The sequence below is a fragment of the Megalobrama amblycephala genome, linkage group LG22 (genome assembly GCF_018812025.1).
Source record: "Megalobrama amblycephala isolate DHTTF-2021 linkage group LG22, ASM1881202v1, whole genome shotgun sequence".
NCBI lineage: Eukaryota > Metazoa > Chordata > Actinopteri > Cypriniformes > Xenocyprididae > Megalobrama > Megalobrama amblycephala.
In genome coordinates, this window is record NC_063065.1 from 1101106 (window position 1) to 1116848 (window position 15743).

At 37.7% G+C, this 15743-nt stretch overlaps 1 protein-coding gene and 1 long non-coding RNA gene across 4 annotated transcripts in view; one reads left to right on the forward strand and one right to left on the reverse strand.

Moving 5' to 3' along the window:
• Positions 1-6947, reverse strand: part of LOC125258293 — a 48044-nt gene extending 41097 nt beyond the window's left edge. For all 3 annotated transcript variants that reach the window (XR_007182579.1, XR_007182578.1, XR_007182577.1), the window contains exon 1: positions 6812-6947. This is a non-coding gene — a long non-coding RNA (uncharacterized LOC125258293). The remainder of the gene's footprint in view (positions 1-6811) is intronic.
• LOC125258290 (myosin-7-like) lies at positions 1549-14386 on the forward strand. The gene is made up of 39 exons (XM_048175189.1): positions 1549-1581; positions 1685-1717; positions 1924-2133; positions 2216-2359; positions 2439-2595; positions 2698-2725; positions 2831-2939; positions 3294-3386; positions 3486-3549; positions 3644-3742; positions 3826-3929; positions 4398-4536; positions 5427-5545; positions 5703-5852; positions 5949-6119; positions 6233-6539; positions 6621-6700; positions 6770-6975; positions 7101-7224; positions 7309-7445; positions 7531-7786; positions 7883-8125; positions 8207-8383; positions 8477-8622; positions 9158-9248; positions 9333-9722; positions 9811-9937; positions 10064-10182; positions 10278-10474; positions 10640-10823; positions 11059-11224; positions 11303-11427; positions 11615-11923; positions 12000-12203; positions 12310-12606; positions 12710-12814; positions 12937-13032; positions 13129-13263; positions 14281-14386. The coding sequence occupies exons 3-39, from the start codon at positions 1936-1938 to the stop codon at positions 14299-14301; spliced, it is 5817 nt and encodes a 1938-aa protein (XP_048031146.1). The 5' UTR covers positions 1549-1581; positions 1685-1717; positions 1924-1935; the 3' UTR covers positions 14302-14386.
• The last annotated feature ends 1357 nt before the right edge of the window (positions 14387-15743 follow it).

The window sequence follows — 15743 nt, forward strand, 5'->3', positions numbered from 1 at the left end:
CATAAAAAAGAGTTAAATATGAAACAAAAAAAAGTTGTAAACGTTACGAGTGAATTTAGGCATCTCAACATGCATATTCATTTTGAAATTTACTAAAGATTACATTGTTAATAAATGTTTAGCATTTTTAAAGATCAACTTTATCAACAAATAAAGTGGTACGGATAAAAAAATAATAATTACACCTACTCCAGCTTTTAAATCAACTTGTTAGTAGCAAAACTAGCAGCATGGTCTGAAGCAGAAGACAGGAAGTAGAGACACAATGGATTCCTATTTAACCCAACAAATGCAAGACCATTCTAAAGCACCCAGTGACAAAAGGAAGCTCAGATTACAAACTTTATTAGACATAAGGTTGTCCCCATTTCTTCCATTCTTGCTTCTGAGATCTGATAAACAAGGGTCAATAGACAGCTGAGAATGAGGCTCTGTAAAGGATGAGGGACCTAGAATAGATTGCCCAAGTGCTAAGACTAAGTAAGGTGCATGTTGAGAAGGTGCAGAATAACTGAGGGACAAGAGGTCAAGGCAGGCCAGAAACCTCACAAAAGGTCTTGAGTGATGGCTCACATGGCTCCCAAACAAATCAACGCTGAAGAGCTGACAATACATTAACACTTTTAAGAAACAGATCGGGGCTAAGATGGTTAGTTTGACCTGCTCTCCACTGTGCACAGAAACAGTAACAAAGCTGTACTGTATTCAGAAAATATTAACTTCTGTAAACATACAAATTACATTTTGTATCTTACAGAATCTGTTTTGGGAATCTCTGTAAAGCTGGAATATCTTTTTGAAGAAAGAATGGGGTGAACATGGATGAACATGAATGAAGCTGTTTCAGATCATTTCATGACTGAAAATGATCCTGTAAAACACAAATGATGGATATAGCATTGGGAAGTCAAGAAAGGTCATAGCAACAAACAAGAACAAGCAAGAGTTGCAGCTGTCTCTGCATTAAGCGAGAACAAAAGGTCGCAAGTGCAGACATTCATTGTTACCATTACAGCTGTCTACAGACAATTTTATTGTTCCATGACAGTCGTCTTGCTCGTGAGGCATTGTTACCTTGTCTTGATCCTTGAGCACAAAGATAAACCTGTGAAATTCCCAGTGACATACATTTCTAGAAAAGCATCATAGCACATTTTGCTGGAATCTGTCAATTGAGCAATTTTATTTATCTCCACCTCTAATACATTACGTACATTAAAAAAACAAACAAAAAAACAGACATGTTGTGAATTTGGCATATGAAACTAACTAGAAAATATGAAAGTGAAGGTGTAAATTCAATATAAAAAACTTTAGCCAAGATCTGATATCTTTAAAAAAGAAGATATACATATGGGACAAAAATAGCACCATTGTGATTTAGATCCTTTCTGATCTTTCCACACATCAGATGCTAAACTACTCACACAAAGATTTTTTTCAGGCACCCAAAAAGAGCTGCACACACAAGTGACCCGAACCAAATACAGATTTGTGTCAACGTCACAGTCATTGTGCCTCTATATAAAGAGATACCTTAGAGCACAATATTGCAAGCTCACATCATTGTGCCATCTAAAGGTAAGAGGACACAAAATTTAGATTAAATTGTTCATGAGGACTGAACAATAGAATAAGATGACTTCTCATTAATGATGTTTCTTTTCTTTTTTTTTTTTGAAAGGACTTTGACTTTCTTGGGTTTTGATTTCATCTGGTAAGGCATAAACATTGGGTCAACACGTGTATACGTGTGTGTGTATTTATGCAACATTTTCTTTTTGAATGCAATCATTTCTGTTGAAAGCCCAATAAATCATTTTATATTTTTATATTTCTAAATAATTATATTTAATTTATTATTTTTACAATAGATTTTTAAATTGTGAACAAGTGCTGAGAATTTTGTCATCTTTGCCTCAGTCTGACTGAACAATGGCGGATGTGATGTCAGAGTTCGGGGCAGCTGCTCCGTTCTTACGAAAGTCAGACAAGGAGCGTCTGGAGGCCCAAACTCGCCCCTTTGACATGAAGAAAGAGTGCTTTGTGCCCGACCCTGAGGTTGAATATGTCAAAGCCTCCATCACCAGTAGAGACGGTGGCAAAGTCACTGCTGACACTGAATTCGGGAAGGTAAGATCTGATCTCTGCACTGTGTTAGATTGTAGACAGAAATACAGTATGACTGTCAAAACATTTTTGTGTGTTCCCACAGACAGTAACTGTGAAGGAAGTTGATGTTCACCCTCAGAACCCACCAAAGTTCGATAAAATTGAGGACATGGTGATGTTCACCTTCCTGCACGAGCCCGCTGTGCTGTTTAACCTCAAAGAGCGTTACGCAGCCTGGATGATCTACGTCAGTCGAGTCTTAAAACACTCACACATTCTCTTCATCTTGCATGAGCAGATCTAATCCTTCTGTGATTCTCTTACAGACCTACTCTGGGCTCTTCTGTGTCACTGTGAATCCCTACAAGTTTTTGCCAGTGTACAACCAGGAAGTCGTCAATGCCTACAGAGGAAAGAAACGAAATGAGGCCCCTCCACACATCTTTTCCATCTCTGACAATGCCTACCAGTACATGTTGTCAGGTGATGATTTTACTTGTAATTTTTTCTTCTAATTTGTAATTTTTTTGGAGATTTCTAATGCAATTTCAAATGATAAGATTCTTATATTTTATTTTCTCACAGATAGAGAAAACCAGTCTGTCTTGATCACGTACGTAATACATATTATGACATGTCAAAATACTGCTTCTTTCACCAATATTTTTTTATGCTGCATTTTATCAGCCTTTTAATTAACTTTAATTTTTATTCTAAGTGGAGAATCCGGTGCCGGAAAGACTGTGAACACTAAAAAAGTGATCCAGTACTTTGCGAGTATTGCAGCAGCAACGACCGGCAAGAAGGACCCATCACAGGAGAAAAAGGTGCATAATTTCCCAAAAAAATGGCTCATTATGGATGAATGAATATACCTTCTATATAGCAAAACGTACATTTTTATTTTTTTACCAAATTAATGATGTCTTCATATATTAAATATTGGAGTCACAAATTGTCATAATTTGATACTCCCTTACTTGTATAATATTGCAATGCATTTACACATAAACAAACAACAACATTTTTGTTTTCCCAATTATTTTTCTACTGTGACTTAGATTCTGTATGGATTATTATTATTATTATAAGACTACATAATGTCTAAAAATATGCATGGCTGTTAACTGAAAAGTAGGTACATCAAGCATTTTACACACTTATTATTACAATATTCTCAGGGAACTCTGGAGGATCAAATCATCCAGTGTAATCCTGCTCTGGAGGCTTTTGGTAATGCCAAGACCATCAGAAATGACAACTCCTCCAGATTTGTAAGTGGTGTTTACATTGGTTTTGCTAATCTATACTGGTTTCCATGATATTTTATATGAGCATATTATGGATTGTATTATGTATTGCTTTATTTAAAGGGTAAATTTATTCGTATCCATTTTGGCCACAGTGGAAAGTTAGCTTCTGCTGATATTGAAACTTGTAAGTACTTTTCTACCGAACATCATTCCAATAAATCACACATTGATGAAATGTCTAACTGTATTAATGTTCATCTATTTATTAATTCATGTAGATCTGCTGGAGAAGTCTCGTGTCACTTTTCAGCTCAAGGCTGAGAGAGACTATCACATCTTCTATCAGATTCTGTCCCAGAGAAGACCAGAACTGCTGGGTAAAATTACCCATTATATCTATTAACACTGCCATCTCTAATTAGAAGAGTCTTTTCTGATCTATGTTCTCATTTCTCCTTAGAAATGCTGCTCATCACCAACAACCCCTATGACTACGCCTTCATCTCCCAAGGAGAGACACAAGTGGCTTCTATTGATGATGGTGACGAGCTGGTAGCCACTGACGTGGGTGTTTGTTAAAACATAGGCAATATACAATACAAGTTTATGAAATACCTTAAGAAACAGTCCACCCAGCATTTGCAATTTAGACATCATTAGCACTTTGACAACCTGTATACCTGCGTTTCTGCTGTGGAACATGAATTGATCATTTCTTTGCTGGTTTCCATATAATTAAAGCATATAAAGATCATGGGCTCTCAATAAGTATGAAAAAGCACCATAAAAGGTCCACGCATCTTGTTTTTCTGAAGCCCTGTGATTGTGTGGGGAAAAGAACAGGTGAACACACTCTCCTTTCGTATTCCACAGAAGAAATTAAGTCATACAGGTATAGAAAGACTTCAATATAATAACTGATTCTCTTGGCCAGTCTAATCCTTATAAAGAAAGACTTTTAATGTACTTGCAAAAAAGTAGAATATGAAACATTTGCCATGAAATTTAACATGCTCTGTACATTTGCTGTAGGAAGCATTTGATGTGTTGGGCTTCACCCAAGAAGAGCAGAACAGCATCTACAAGCTGACTGGTTCCGTCATGCACTTCGGCAACCTGAAGTTCAAACAGAAACAAAGAGAGGAACAGGCCGAGGCTGATGGGACTGAGGGTCAGTATAACTTGAAATCTCAGCTTCATAAAGGGAAAAAGTCTAAAGCCCTATTCGGACGGGACTAGTTTTCCAAACGACGTTTGAGTAACAATTCTTATCAACCTACGTCTGTGATTTTATGTACGGATTCGGACGGGACTAACATCTCCGTGTTTATTACCGAGGTAGGAGTGTTTTACATGTGGGCATTTCAGAAGATCACGTGTTCAGAATGCACTTTGAAATATAAAGTAAAACGTCCTAACACATTTAGTGTTTTGTAAACATTTTATAAAAATTGTAGTGTGAAAAAACTAAACATACATTTATCATCATGATTTAATAGAACTGGGTTCTTATAATAAACCCACTGGAATAAAAGGTTTTAATTTATATAATTTACACGTTATGTAATTAAGTGCAGAAATGAAATTAATCTTACCTGACACTGATATTACAGTAGCCAGTCTTAACAGTTTACGTGATTTGGCTCTTCTTGTTGATTTATTTTTTTTTATTTCTTCGCAGTGTACCAAACACATCTACATCCAACTTGAATATCGGCGCGATAGCGAGAGATTGTACGGTAGTTCACGTTGACCAAAACACACAAGAAAAAGCGTTTTGGAAAAAACATTTTCGGAAATCACAGACATTCGCATTCGGACGGGATTAGATTTCTCTGAGGACCGCTGAGTTTGACGAAAAACAGTAGGTAATTTGCTGTGGAATTTTTACAGAGGTCGTGTGAGAAAAAGACAGACATGGCAGATTCGGACGGGATTAAAATCTCAAAGTACGTCTGTGAAACAGAAATTTCTCTAACGTCCCCCTGTGAAACTAGTCCCGTCCGAATAGGGCTTAAGACATGTTGAATATAAAGCTCTATATTCTTTTTTACCATGTAGATGCTGACAAAATCTCATATCTGATGGGCCTAAATTCAGCTGACTTAATCAAGGGTTTGTGCCACCCAAGAGTCAAAGTAGGAAATGAGTGGGTCACCAAGGGACAGAATGTCCAGCAGGTAATGAATGAAAATAATAATCTAATAGGCATTAGAGTTTTCAGCATCATAATTTCACTTTCCAAGACATACAAACAAAATTGTTCATGTCTCTGAAAAATTGCTTTCTAGTTTGCAATGTGTCAAATTCTGCAAAATTCAATCTTTTCTTCATCAGGTGTACTACTCTATTGGTGCTCTGGCAAAGTCAGTGTACGAGAAGATGTTCCTCTGGATGGTTGTAAGAATCAACCAATCCCTGGCCACCAAACAGCCTCGCCAGTACTTCATTGGTGTGCTGGACATTGCTGGATTTGAGATCTTTGAAGTAAGCTGAAATCAACTAATTATTGCTATTCATTAACAAATCCAACAAGCAGTTGGATAAGCACCGTTGTGATTATACAATATATTCCATCTGCAGTCCAACACCTTTGAGCAGCTGTGCATCAACTTTACTAATGAGAAGTTGCAGCAGTTCTTCAACCACCACATGTTTGTGCTGGAGCAAGAGGAATACAAGAAGGAGGGCATTGAGTGGGTGTTTATTGACTTTGGCATGGACTTGGCGGCTTGTATTGAGCTTATTGAGAAGGTGAGTGAATATCAAGTTGATGATTATACTGTGAGGGAAAAAATCCTACTTTTCATTATTAACTTTTATGGCAAACCGATATATTGACTGTCACAATCTACAATTCATTGTAGCCCATGGGTATCATGTCCATCCTTGAAGAGGAGTGCATGTTCCCCAAAGCTAGTGATGCAACATTTAAAGCTAAGCTTTATGACAACCATTTGGGGAAAAATCCAAACTTCCAGAAGCCCAGGATTGTCAAGGGTAAACCAGAGGCCCATTTTGCCCTGGTTCACTATGCTGGCACTGTTGACTACAATATTTCAAACTGGCTGGTGAAGAACAAGGACCCTCTCAATGAGACGGTTGTAGGGTATTTTCAGAAGTCAACTCTTAAGGTGTTGTCTATTCTGTTTGCTAATTTCGCTACTGATGATGGTAAGTACACATTGAAGTGTGACATGAAAAAAAAATAAGCACTACTTTTGTTGTTTAATAGTAACAAAAATAATTTCACAGCTGCAGATTCTGGCGGTAAGGCTGCCAAAGGTGCCAAAAAGAAGGGTTCTTCCTTCCAGACGGTGTCAGCCCTTCATAGGGTATGAAATAATATAACACAATGTCGTCTTCCAAGGTTTAATTCTAAATCCTCTATGGTCTACCAACAGGAGAACTTGAACAAGCTGATGACCAACTTGAGGTCAACTCACCCTCACTTTGTGCGCTGCCTCATTCCCAATGAGACCAAGACTCCTGGAGCGATGGAGAATCCTCTGGTCATGCACCAGCTGCGCTGTAACGGTGTGCTGGAGGGCATCAGGATCTGCAGAAAGGGATTCCCCAACAGGATCCTGTATGGAGATTTTAAACAACGGTTAGTATGAAACCAAATTGCAAGTTGCTTAATTTCAACTCTGTTTGCAAATTTTAGCATTTTCTAGAAATAGAAATATAATAGACATATAAAAGTAATTGTTTTTTTGGGGGGGGGTTTGGTAGATACCGCATCCTAAATCCTGCTGCTATACCTGAGGGACAGTTCATTGATAACAAGAAGGGTGCAGAAAAACTTCTGGGCTCTCTGGACATCGATCACGAACAGTACAAGTTAGGACATACTAAGGTATTTTTATATTAACATAAACTTTTTCCAAAGCCACTTTTCTATTGTCATCCTTTTTGACTGAAAATTCTTTACTATTTTCAGGTCTTTTTTAAGGCTGGTCTTCTGGGTGGTCTTGAAGAGATGCGAGATGACCGTCTTGCACTTATTATAACTGGAATTCAGTCCATGTCTCGTGGTTTTCTATCAAGAGATGAGTTCCAGAAAATTGTGGAAAGAAGGTTAGATTTTAGCTCTTCAGTCTCTAACATATTCTCTAAGTTACATTTTATAATTTAACTTAAATTTCTTATTTAATATTTACAGAGATGCTTTGTTGGTGATCCAGTGGAATGTACGCGCCTTCATGGGGGTCAAGAATTGGCCCTGGATGAAGCTCTACTTCAAGATCAAGCCTCTGCTGAAAAGTGCAGAATCTGAGAAAGAAATGGCCAATATGAAGGAGGAATTCATCAAGTTGAAGGAGGCTTATGCTAAATCTGAAGCCCGCAGAAAGGAGCTTGAGGAAAAGATGGTTTCCCTTCTCCAAGAGAAGAATGACCTGCAGCTTTCAATGCAGTCTGTAAGTTCACATACAACTCTGCACTTTTCACATTTTCACAAGTCAGAAAACAAAACTAGTTTTCTTTTTTTTTTCTTTTTTGTTTCATGTTGATAGGAGCAAGATAATCTTATAGATGCTGAGGAGAGATGTGAGGGTCTGATCAAGAGCAAGATCCAGTTTGAGGCCAAAGTCAAAGAGCTGACTGAAAGACTGGAGGATGAAGATGAAATGAATGCTGAGCTGACTGCAAAGAAACGAAAGCTGGAGGATGAATGTTCTGAACTCAAGAAGGACATTGATGATCTTGAGCTCACTCTGGCCAAAGTGGAGAAAGAGAAACATGCCACTGAGAACAAGGTCAGTTTTAAACACTGAACCTGTTAGTGATGCAAGAATGGTGTGTTAAGTGTCCATTCATATAATGACACATTTCTACAGGTTAAAAACCTGACAGAAGAGATGGCAGCTTTGGATGAGATCATCGCTAAGCTGACCAAGGAGAAGAAAGCTCTTCAGGAGGCCCATCAGCAAACGCTGGATGACCTCCAGAGTGAGGAAGACAAAGTCAACACACTCACCAAAGCCAAAGCCAAGCTGGAGCAACAAGTGGATGATGTAAGAGCCTGAAAACATAAGACTAGAAATAAAATTAGACGCTTTTATATGTAATTGCATAATTAATTTTTATATTTTTTGGATGAAATTTAGCTTGAAGGTTCTCTGGAACAAGAAAAGAAAATTCGCATGGATCTTGAGAGAGCTAAAAGAAAGCTTGAGGGTGATTTGAAGTTGACTCAAGAGAATGTGATGGATTTGGAAAATGAAAAGCAGCAGACAGATGAGCGGCTAAAGAAGTAATATATTTCATAATTTACAAAATAAAACAAAATGTTAATATTAAAAGATATTTGGTACACTTTACAACAGTGGTCTCAAACTCAATTCCTGGAGGGCCACAGCTCTTGTTCCTCACAGTTTTGATGCAACCCTAATCAAACACACCAGCTAATCAAGGTCTTCAGGATTACTAGAAACTTCCAAGCAGGTGTGAGTTGGAGCTGGTTGGACCTAAACTGTGCAGATCTGTGGCCCTCCAGGAATTGAGTTTGAGACCACTGCTTTACAATAAGGTTACATTTGACTTTAGTTAACTACATTATTTAACATGAACTAATAATGAAAAAATACTTGTAATCATTTATATAATCACTAAAACATTATTAAAAATGTTATATTATTAATACTGTTAATATTATTAAATGAGCCTGATCTGAAGCAAGCGAACAAAAAAGTTTTATTTTCATTAATTAATGTTAACAAAGTTTAATAAATACTGTAACAAATGTATTGTTCATTGTTAGTTAATGCTGTTTGATTATCTAATGGCAGGAAAGACTTTGAAATAAGCCAGCTCAATAGCAAGATTGAAGATGCACAAGCTTTAGAGTCCCAACTCCAGAAAAAAATGAAAGAGTTGCAGGTAAACTTTATATATCTTAATAAGATAAACACTTGAATAGTTTTTGAATTTTAACCTTAATTTTGAATGGATTCACATTACTAGGCCAGAATTGAAGAGCTTGAGGAAGAGCTGGAGGCTGAGAGAGCTGCTCGTGCTAAAGTTGAGAAACAGAGAGCTGATCTGTCCAGAGAACTGGAGGAGATCAGTGAGAGGTTGGAGGAGGCTGGTGGAGCCACTGCTTCTCAGATTGAGATGAACAAGAAACGTGAAGCTGAGTTCCAGAAAGTGCGCAGAGACCTTGAAGAGGCCACTCTGCAACATGAGGCCACTGCAGCTACACTGAGGAAGAAACATGCAGACAGTGTGGCTGATCTGGGAGAGCAGATTGATAACCTCCAGAGAGTGAAGCAGAAGCTGGAGAAAGAGAAGAGTGAACTCAGACTGGAACTGGACGATGTGGTCTCCAACATGGATCAACTTGTAAAGGCAAAGGTGAGTGAGAGAAATTATGCAGAGAGTCTATAACGTATGTGTTGTCAGTCAAAGAAAGCAATCAACTATGAAATCATTTATGCTCAAGACAAACCTGGAGAAAATGTGCAGAACTCTGGAAGACCAGATGAGTGAGTACAGAGCCAAGGCTGAGGAAGGTCAGCGCACAATCAATGATTTCGCCATGCAAAAAGCCAAGCTGCAAACTGAAAATGGTAAAAAATAAATAAAAATAAAATATATATATACATATATATATATATATATATTGTGTTATGTTACCAGCTGTACTATAATGATAATTGGGAAAAAAGGCAATATTTTTTAATTTTGAATTTTAGGTGAACTTGCCAGACAGTTTGAGGAGAAAGACTCCCTGGTGACTCAGTTGACCAGAGGCAAGCAGTCCAACACTCAGCAAATTGAAGACCTCAAGAGACAGCTAGAAGAAGAAATCAAGGTTTTCAGAATCTCCTTCCAAGTCTAAAAAGACATAAAAATTCACTATTGCAGTAAACTGGCCCCAAATATTTGTTTGTTTTTGTTTGTCTTCAGGCTAAGAATGCCCTGGCCCATGCAGTTCAGTCTGCTCGACACGATTCTGATCTGCTGAGGGAGCAATATGAGGAAGAGCAAGAAGCCAAGGCTGAGCTGCAGCGTAGTATGTCCAAGGCAAACTCTGAAGTGGCTCAGTGGAGAACCAAGTATGAAACTGATGCCATCCAGAGGACTGAGGAGCTGGAGGAAGCAAAGTAAGAAACAAACAATATTTAAATGTTAAAAGAGTTCAGTCTTTAGTGATGAGACACTTTTCTGAATTTTCGGCTATATTTTTTTGGCCTATTAAACACATTCAAATTAAGTTTATTGAATGATGCTTCAGATGTTTGATATATTTTGTATTTTGCTTATTACAGGAAGAAACTGACTCAGCGTCTCCAAGATGCAGAAGAAGCTGTGGAAGCTGTTAATGCTAAATGCTCCTCTCTGGAGAAGACCAAGCACAGGCTGCAGAATGAGATTGAAGATCTCATGGTGGATGTGGAGAGATCCAATGCTGCTGCTGCTGCTCTGGACAAGAAGCAAAGAAACTTTGATAAAGTAAGGAGAGAAAGTACATTTTATCATTAGCTGAAAAAAATAGCCAAATATTTACAAAACAAAATACCATGTAAAATACCAAATAGCATCAAAATGTTCAATTTTAAATTGACAGTAAGCAGGTTTTTAAATATAGATTGGGTCTAGTTCTTTAGGGTCTATTCTTTACTACAAAACCACTTGACCAAAACTCCACTGCTCTCATTGGCCATTTGGCCTTGTTTAATTTAACCAGGTCCTGGCTGAGTGGAAACAGAAGTATGAGGAGTCCCAAACTGAACTGGAAAGTGCCCAAAAAGAAGCCAGATCTCTGAGCACTGAACTCTTTAAATTGAAAAACTCATATGAGGAGTCATTGGACCACCTGGAGAGCATGAAGAGGGAGAACAAGAATCTCCAAGGTAAGAGTGGTTTTACAACTCCAAACATTACTTTAATTGCTTGTACTTGTGAGCTCACATGATATTTCTATTGCACAGAGGAAATTTCTGACCTCACTGAGCAACTTGGTGAGACTGGGAAGAGTATTCATGAGCTGGAGAAACTACGAAAACAACTAGAGCAGGAGAAACAAGAGATACAAACTGCTCTGGAGGAGGCTGAGGTAAAAGAAGAACAACTTTCCCCCCAAAATTCTTATTCATTTTGACAACTCTCTGATTTAAATCAAGCTATTAAGGCAATTGATCATCCCAGATTATTTTAAGGGACATCACCTCGCACCCCAAAACAAAGGGCTAAACAAAACTTTAAGTCTCAGGAATAACAAACAACCATTTTACTCTTCATAGGGTTCCCTTGAACACGAGGAAGGCAAGATACTTAGAGCTCAGCTGGAGTTCAATCAGGTCAAAGCTGAAATTGAACGTAAGCTGACAGAGAAAGATGAAGAGATGGAGCAGGCCAAGAGGAACCAGCAGAGAGTGGTGGATACCCTGCAGAGCTCACTGGAATCAGAGACTCGCAGCAGGAATGAAGCTCTCAGACTGAAGAAGAAGATGGAGGGAGACCTCAATGAGATGGAGATTCAGCTCAGCCAGGCTAACAGACAGGCATCAGAAGCCCAGAAACAACTCAAGGGTCTTCATGGACATCTCAAAGTATGATGAATTGAGATTTTAAGATGCTTAGGTGAAATCCAAAATAGTTTTTAATTGTAAAACTTGTATTTAACAGGATGCCCAACTGCAGCTGGATGACGCACTTCGTAGTAATGATGATCTCAAAGAGAACATTGCCATTGTGGAGAGACGCAACAATCTGCTGCAGGCTGAACTGGATGAGCTGAGATCCATGGTGGAACAGACTGAGAGAGGAAGGAAACTGGCTGAGCAGGAACTGCTGGATGTCAGTGAGAGAGTTCAGCTCCTGCATTCTCAGGTATGACACATTAGCATTTGACAAACACAAGTAAAACCATTAAAACCTCAATTAGTACACAATTTCAACTAGAAACTACATGAATGTCAATATTGTCCATGTTCAGAACACCAGCCTGCTGAATCAGAAGAAGAAGCTGGAGGGAGATAATACTCACCTTCAGACTGAGGTTGAGGAGGCAGTGCAGGAGTGCAGGAATGCTGAGGAAAAAGCCAAGAAGGCCATCACTGATGCTGCCATGATGGCTGAGGAGCTGAAGAAGGAGCAGGACACAAGTGCTCATATGGAGCGCATGAAGAAGAACATGGAGCAGACCATAAAAGACCTCCAGCACCGTCTGGATGAAGCTGAGCAGATCGCCATGAAGGGTGGTAAGAAGCAGGTCCAGAAACTGGAAGTCAGGGTAAGTTGCTGATGTTTTTAGAAACCAGTATACAGTGTTTTCCTGTAAACTGCTTATTCTAAACTTTTACATTTTTATACTAAAATTGTTACACATCTGATAGGTGAGAGAGCTGGAAAGTGAGGTGGAGTTAGAACAGAGAAAGGCCAGTGACTCTATCAAGGGGATTCGTAAATATGAGAGACGCATCAAGGAGCTCACCTACCAGGTAGGAAAAATTTTGCCTCCTAACTATTTTGCCCCTGGTTGATTTATGTACATAAAGTGCTGTCTTACAGTATTTAAATGTACACTGCATATACTATTTTTTTTATTTTTTTTTTTGCGTAGACTGAGGAAGACCGAAAGAATCTGGGTCGCTTGCAGGATCTGGTGGACAAACTCCAGCTGAAGGTCAAATCCTACAAGAGAGCTTCTGAGGTGGCGGTGAGTATTTTCCCCCACTGGTACCATCATATGATTCGACTACTGCAGTAATTGTATCTTTTGATTTTCACAAATGCTGTTTTGTGTAATCTTTAGGAAGAACAATCCAATTCCAATCTGGGCAAGTTCCGTAAGATACAGCATGAGCTGGATGAGGCAGAAGAGAGGGCTGATATTGCTGAATCTCAGGTCAACAAGCTGAGAGCCAAGAGCCGTGATACCGGATCCAAGGTACTTAAAACATTTGGTTGATTTTACACCAACGATTATTTTGGTAACTGAGTAGTCATTATTTTGATGATTAATTAAGTAATCAGAAATTTTATTTGTGGTAATAAAAATAGGCCTAAGGTGAACAATAACCTTTAAAATTACTTAAAAACATATAATAATGAAGCAAAAATAATTTATTTAAATAAAGTATCAAAAGCAAGTAATCATATGGTTTTATTGAACAACGCTGCTAAAATATATACATAATATTCACAATCATCTTATGTCCATTATGTATTATAAAAAAAAAAAGGCCTGCAGAGGGTGCCAATGGCCTGGAGATTATTATACTTTACAGCAGATCAAATCCTTGTTTAATATTGGCCAAACAACATATGTAACATTGGGCCACTCCTTACGATAGAAATGCTATAGCCACTGTAATTTCTTGAACAAGAATATGTGGACACTTTAAAACATGCAAACTCAGAGTGAGGGTTTAAAATTTTATTTTGAAATCATGATGGACATTTAGCATATTTAGAAAGATATTGTTGTATTCTCCTGTGTTGGCGTAGGTTTCTAAATGACTTACCTTATAAATCTGGTGCAAATTGCATTCCCAGATGAACGTTATAAGCAACGCAAACTTACAGCATAGGCATCGAAGTTGAAAACATCAAAGTTGTGAAAGTTCTCATCTGTGGAATGTGCCACTTCCAGTATTTTGCGGTTACTCAACACGGGTAAATTGCAATCGAGGATTTTTTTAAATTGAGTACTCAAATTTAATCGAGGAATTATGACAGCCCTACTCGACTTAATAGGTTAACTCTAGATCTGTGCTTTTTAGCGACTTTAGAATATGAATAGCAACTACATTCAACAACTACACTTGATGAAAGGCATTTCGCTATTTAACAAATGTGGCTAATGAAAAAAATACTATCAGTTAGCTGTGTAGAGTTTAAGACATTTTGAACTGGATCAGCTTACCTTTAACATTTTTTTTAAAATCTTTTTTCTTTCTGACAGAAGGGGGCCGATGAGGAGTGAAAATATTAGATGGATCTCTCTAAACACTGATTGCTGTGACAATCTCTTCTGTAGTTCTGTAGAATAAACCAGACATGAAAATGAATACCACATGCTCATTTGTCTTTTTTTAACAATGTAAACACTGCAATATCCCAACATGATCCTGAACATGACAGTAAATCAGTTGCCTGAATATACTGTATGTGCCACAGACTAGACTGTCCAGTCTACTCGAAATGTTCTTAACTTGTCTTTATAAGTAGGGTCAACCATACAAAGATACAGGGTGTTTACCAATTTTACCAAACTACTGCAAACCACATAATGCAGATTAAGATTAAGCCACTGACCATTACACTGTATGTTTTGACCCAGCTCATCCTCAGGGAATGAAATTAAATTAAGGCATTATGATTTAAAGTGCACATGGATCTATTATTATGCCTCCATCAAAGCCATTAAAATTAGATTTATTCAGTTTTGACAGAGCAGTAAAATGCAGGGAAATTTCAAGTACTGTATAATAATAGCCTACATAGACCATTACATCTCAATGGTGAATGTGAATTATTATTTGAATTACAGTCAATATAATTTATTGTTGTGAGCAGCCATCATTGTTAGACTAAGAATTTACAGTTCAGCTCAATCCAAAAGAATCTTTCTGGTAATTTATGTTAGCAATAAATTAATTCTAAATCTAAAGTGACCTCCACAATGCTGTGAGTTTGAGAGCTGCAATAGTCAGTCACCACCAGTAGAGGACACCACCACCATTAAATCTCATATGAAGCATACTTTCTAGGTGTCCATGTAAAGCAGAATGGGGCAAGCTGTCACAACTTTTTGTCTTTAATTTCTCTGTCTAAGTTTATTTTTGAACAATAATTAATGTATACACAATTTACAAATAAGAGCTTCAAAAATATTTGTAACTTTTCCAATGGTATTGCTCAGAAAAAAATTAACATGTCATTTACTACTTTTGCTACACTTTACAATGGGGTTCAACTTTAATTTGTCCCTAAAGCAATATTTTTAAGAACAGTATTTTTTGTTTTCAAGTGGATAAACATTTATAAATGACTTACAGTCAAAGGATTGCAGAGGGTTATGTTAAATCCTTTCACTCATATGCACTGACTTTTGTTATCTTTGTGTGGGATCTAGTGATAATGTGAACCAGTTTTACTCTCCACAGAAGCTCACATCAGGTGCACAGTGGTTACAGAGAAGACAGCTGTCTAAACCCTCCCTTGTCAGCACTTACATTGCAGTACACACTACAAAGTGTTATAGATGATAGATGATAAATGATGTGCATATGTGTACCGTAATTTACAAAGATTTCTGCATCACCTAATATAAAGTCTAAACTACTCATCACTCGTAAATGTGTTGGATATTTGTAGACCTTCCTTGTAAATTATGTACAAACTGCAATTTTTAAATTTATCCTT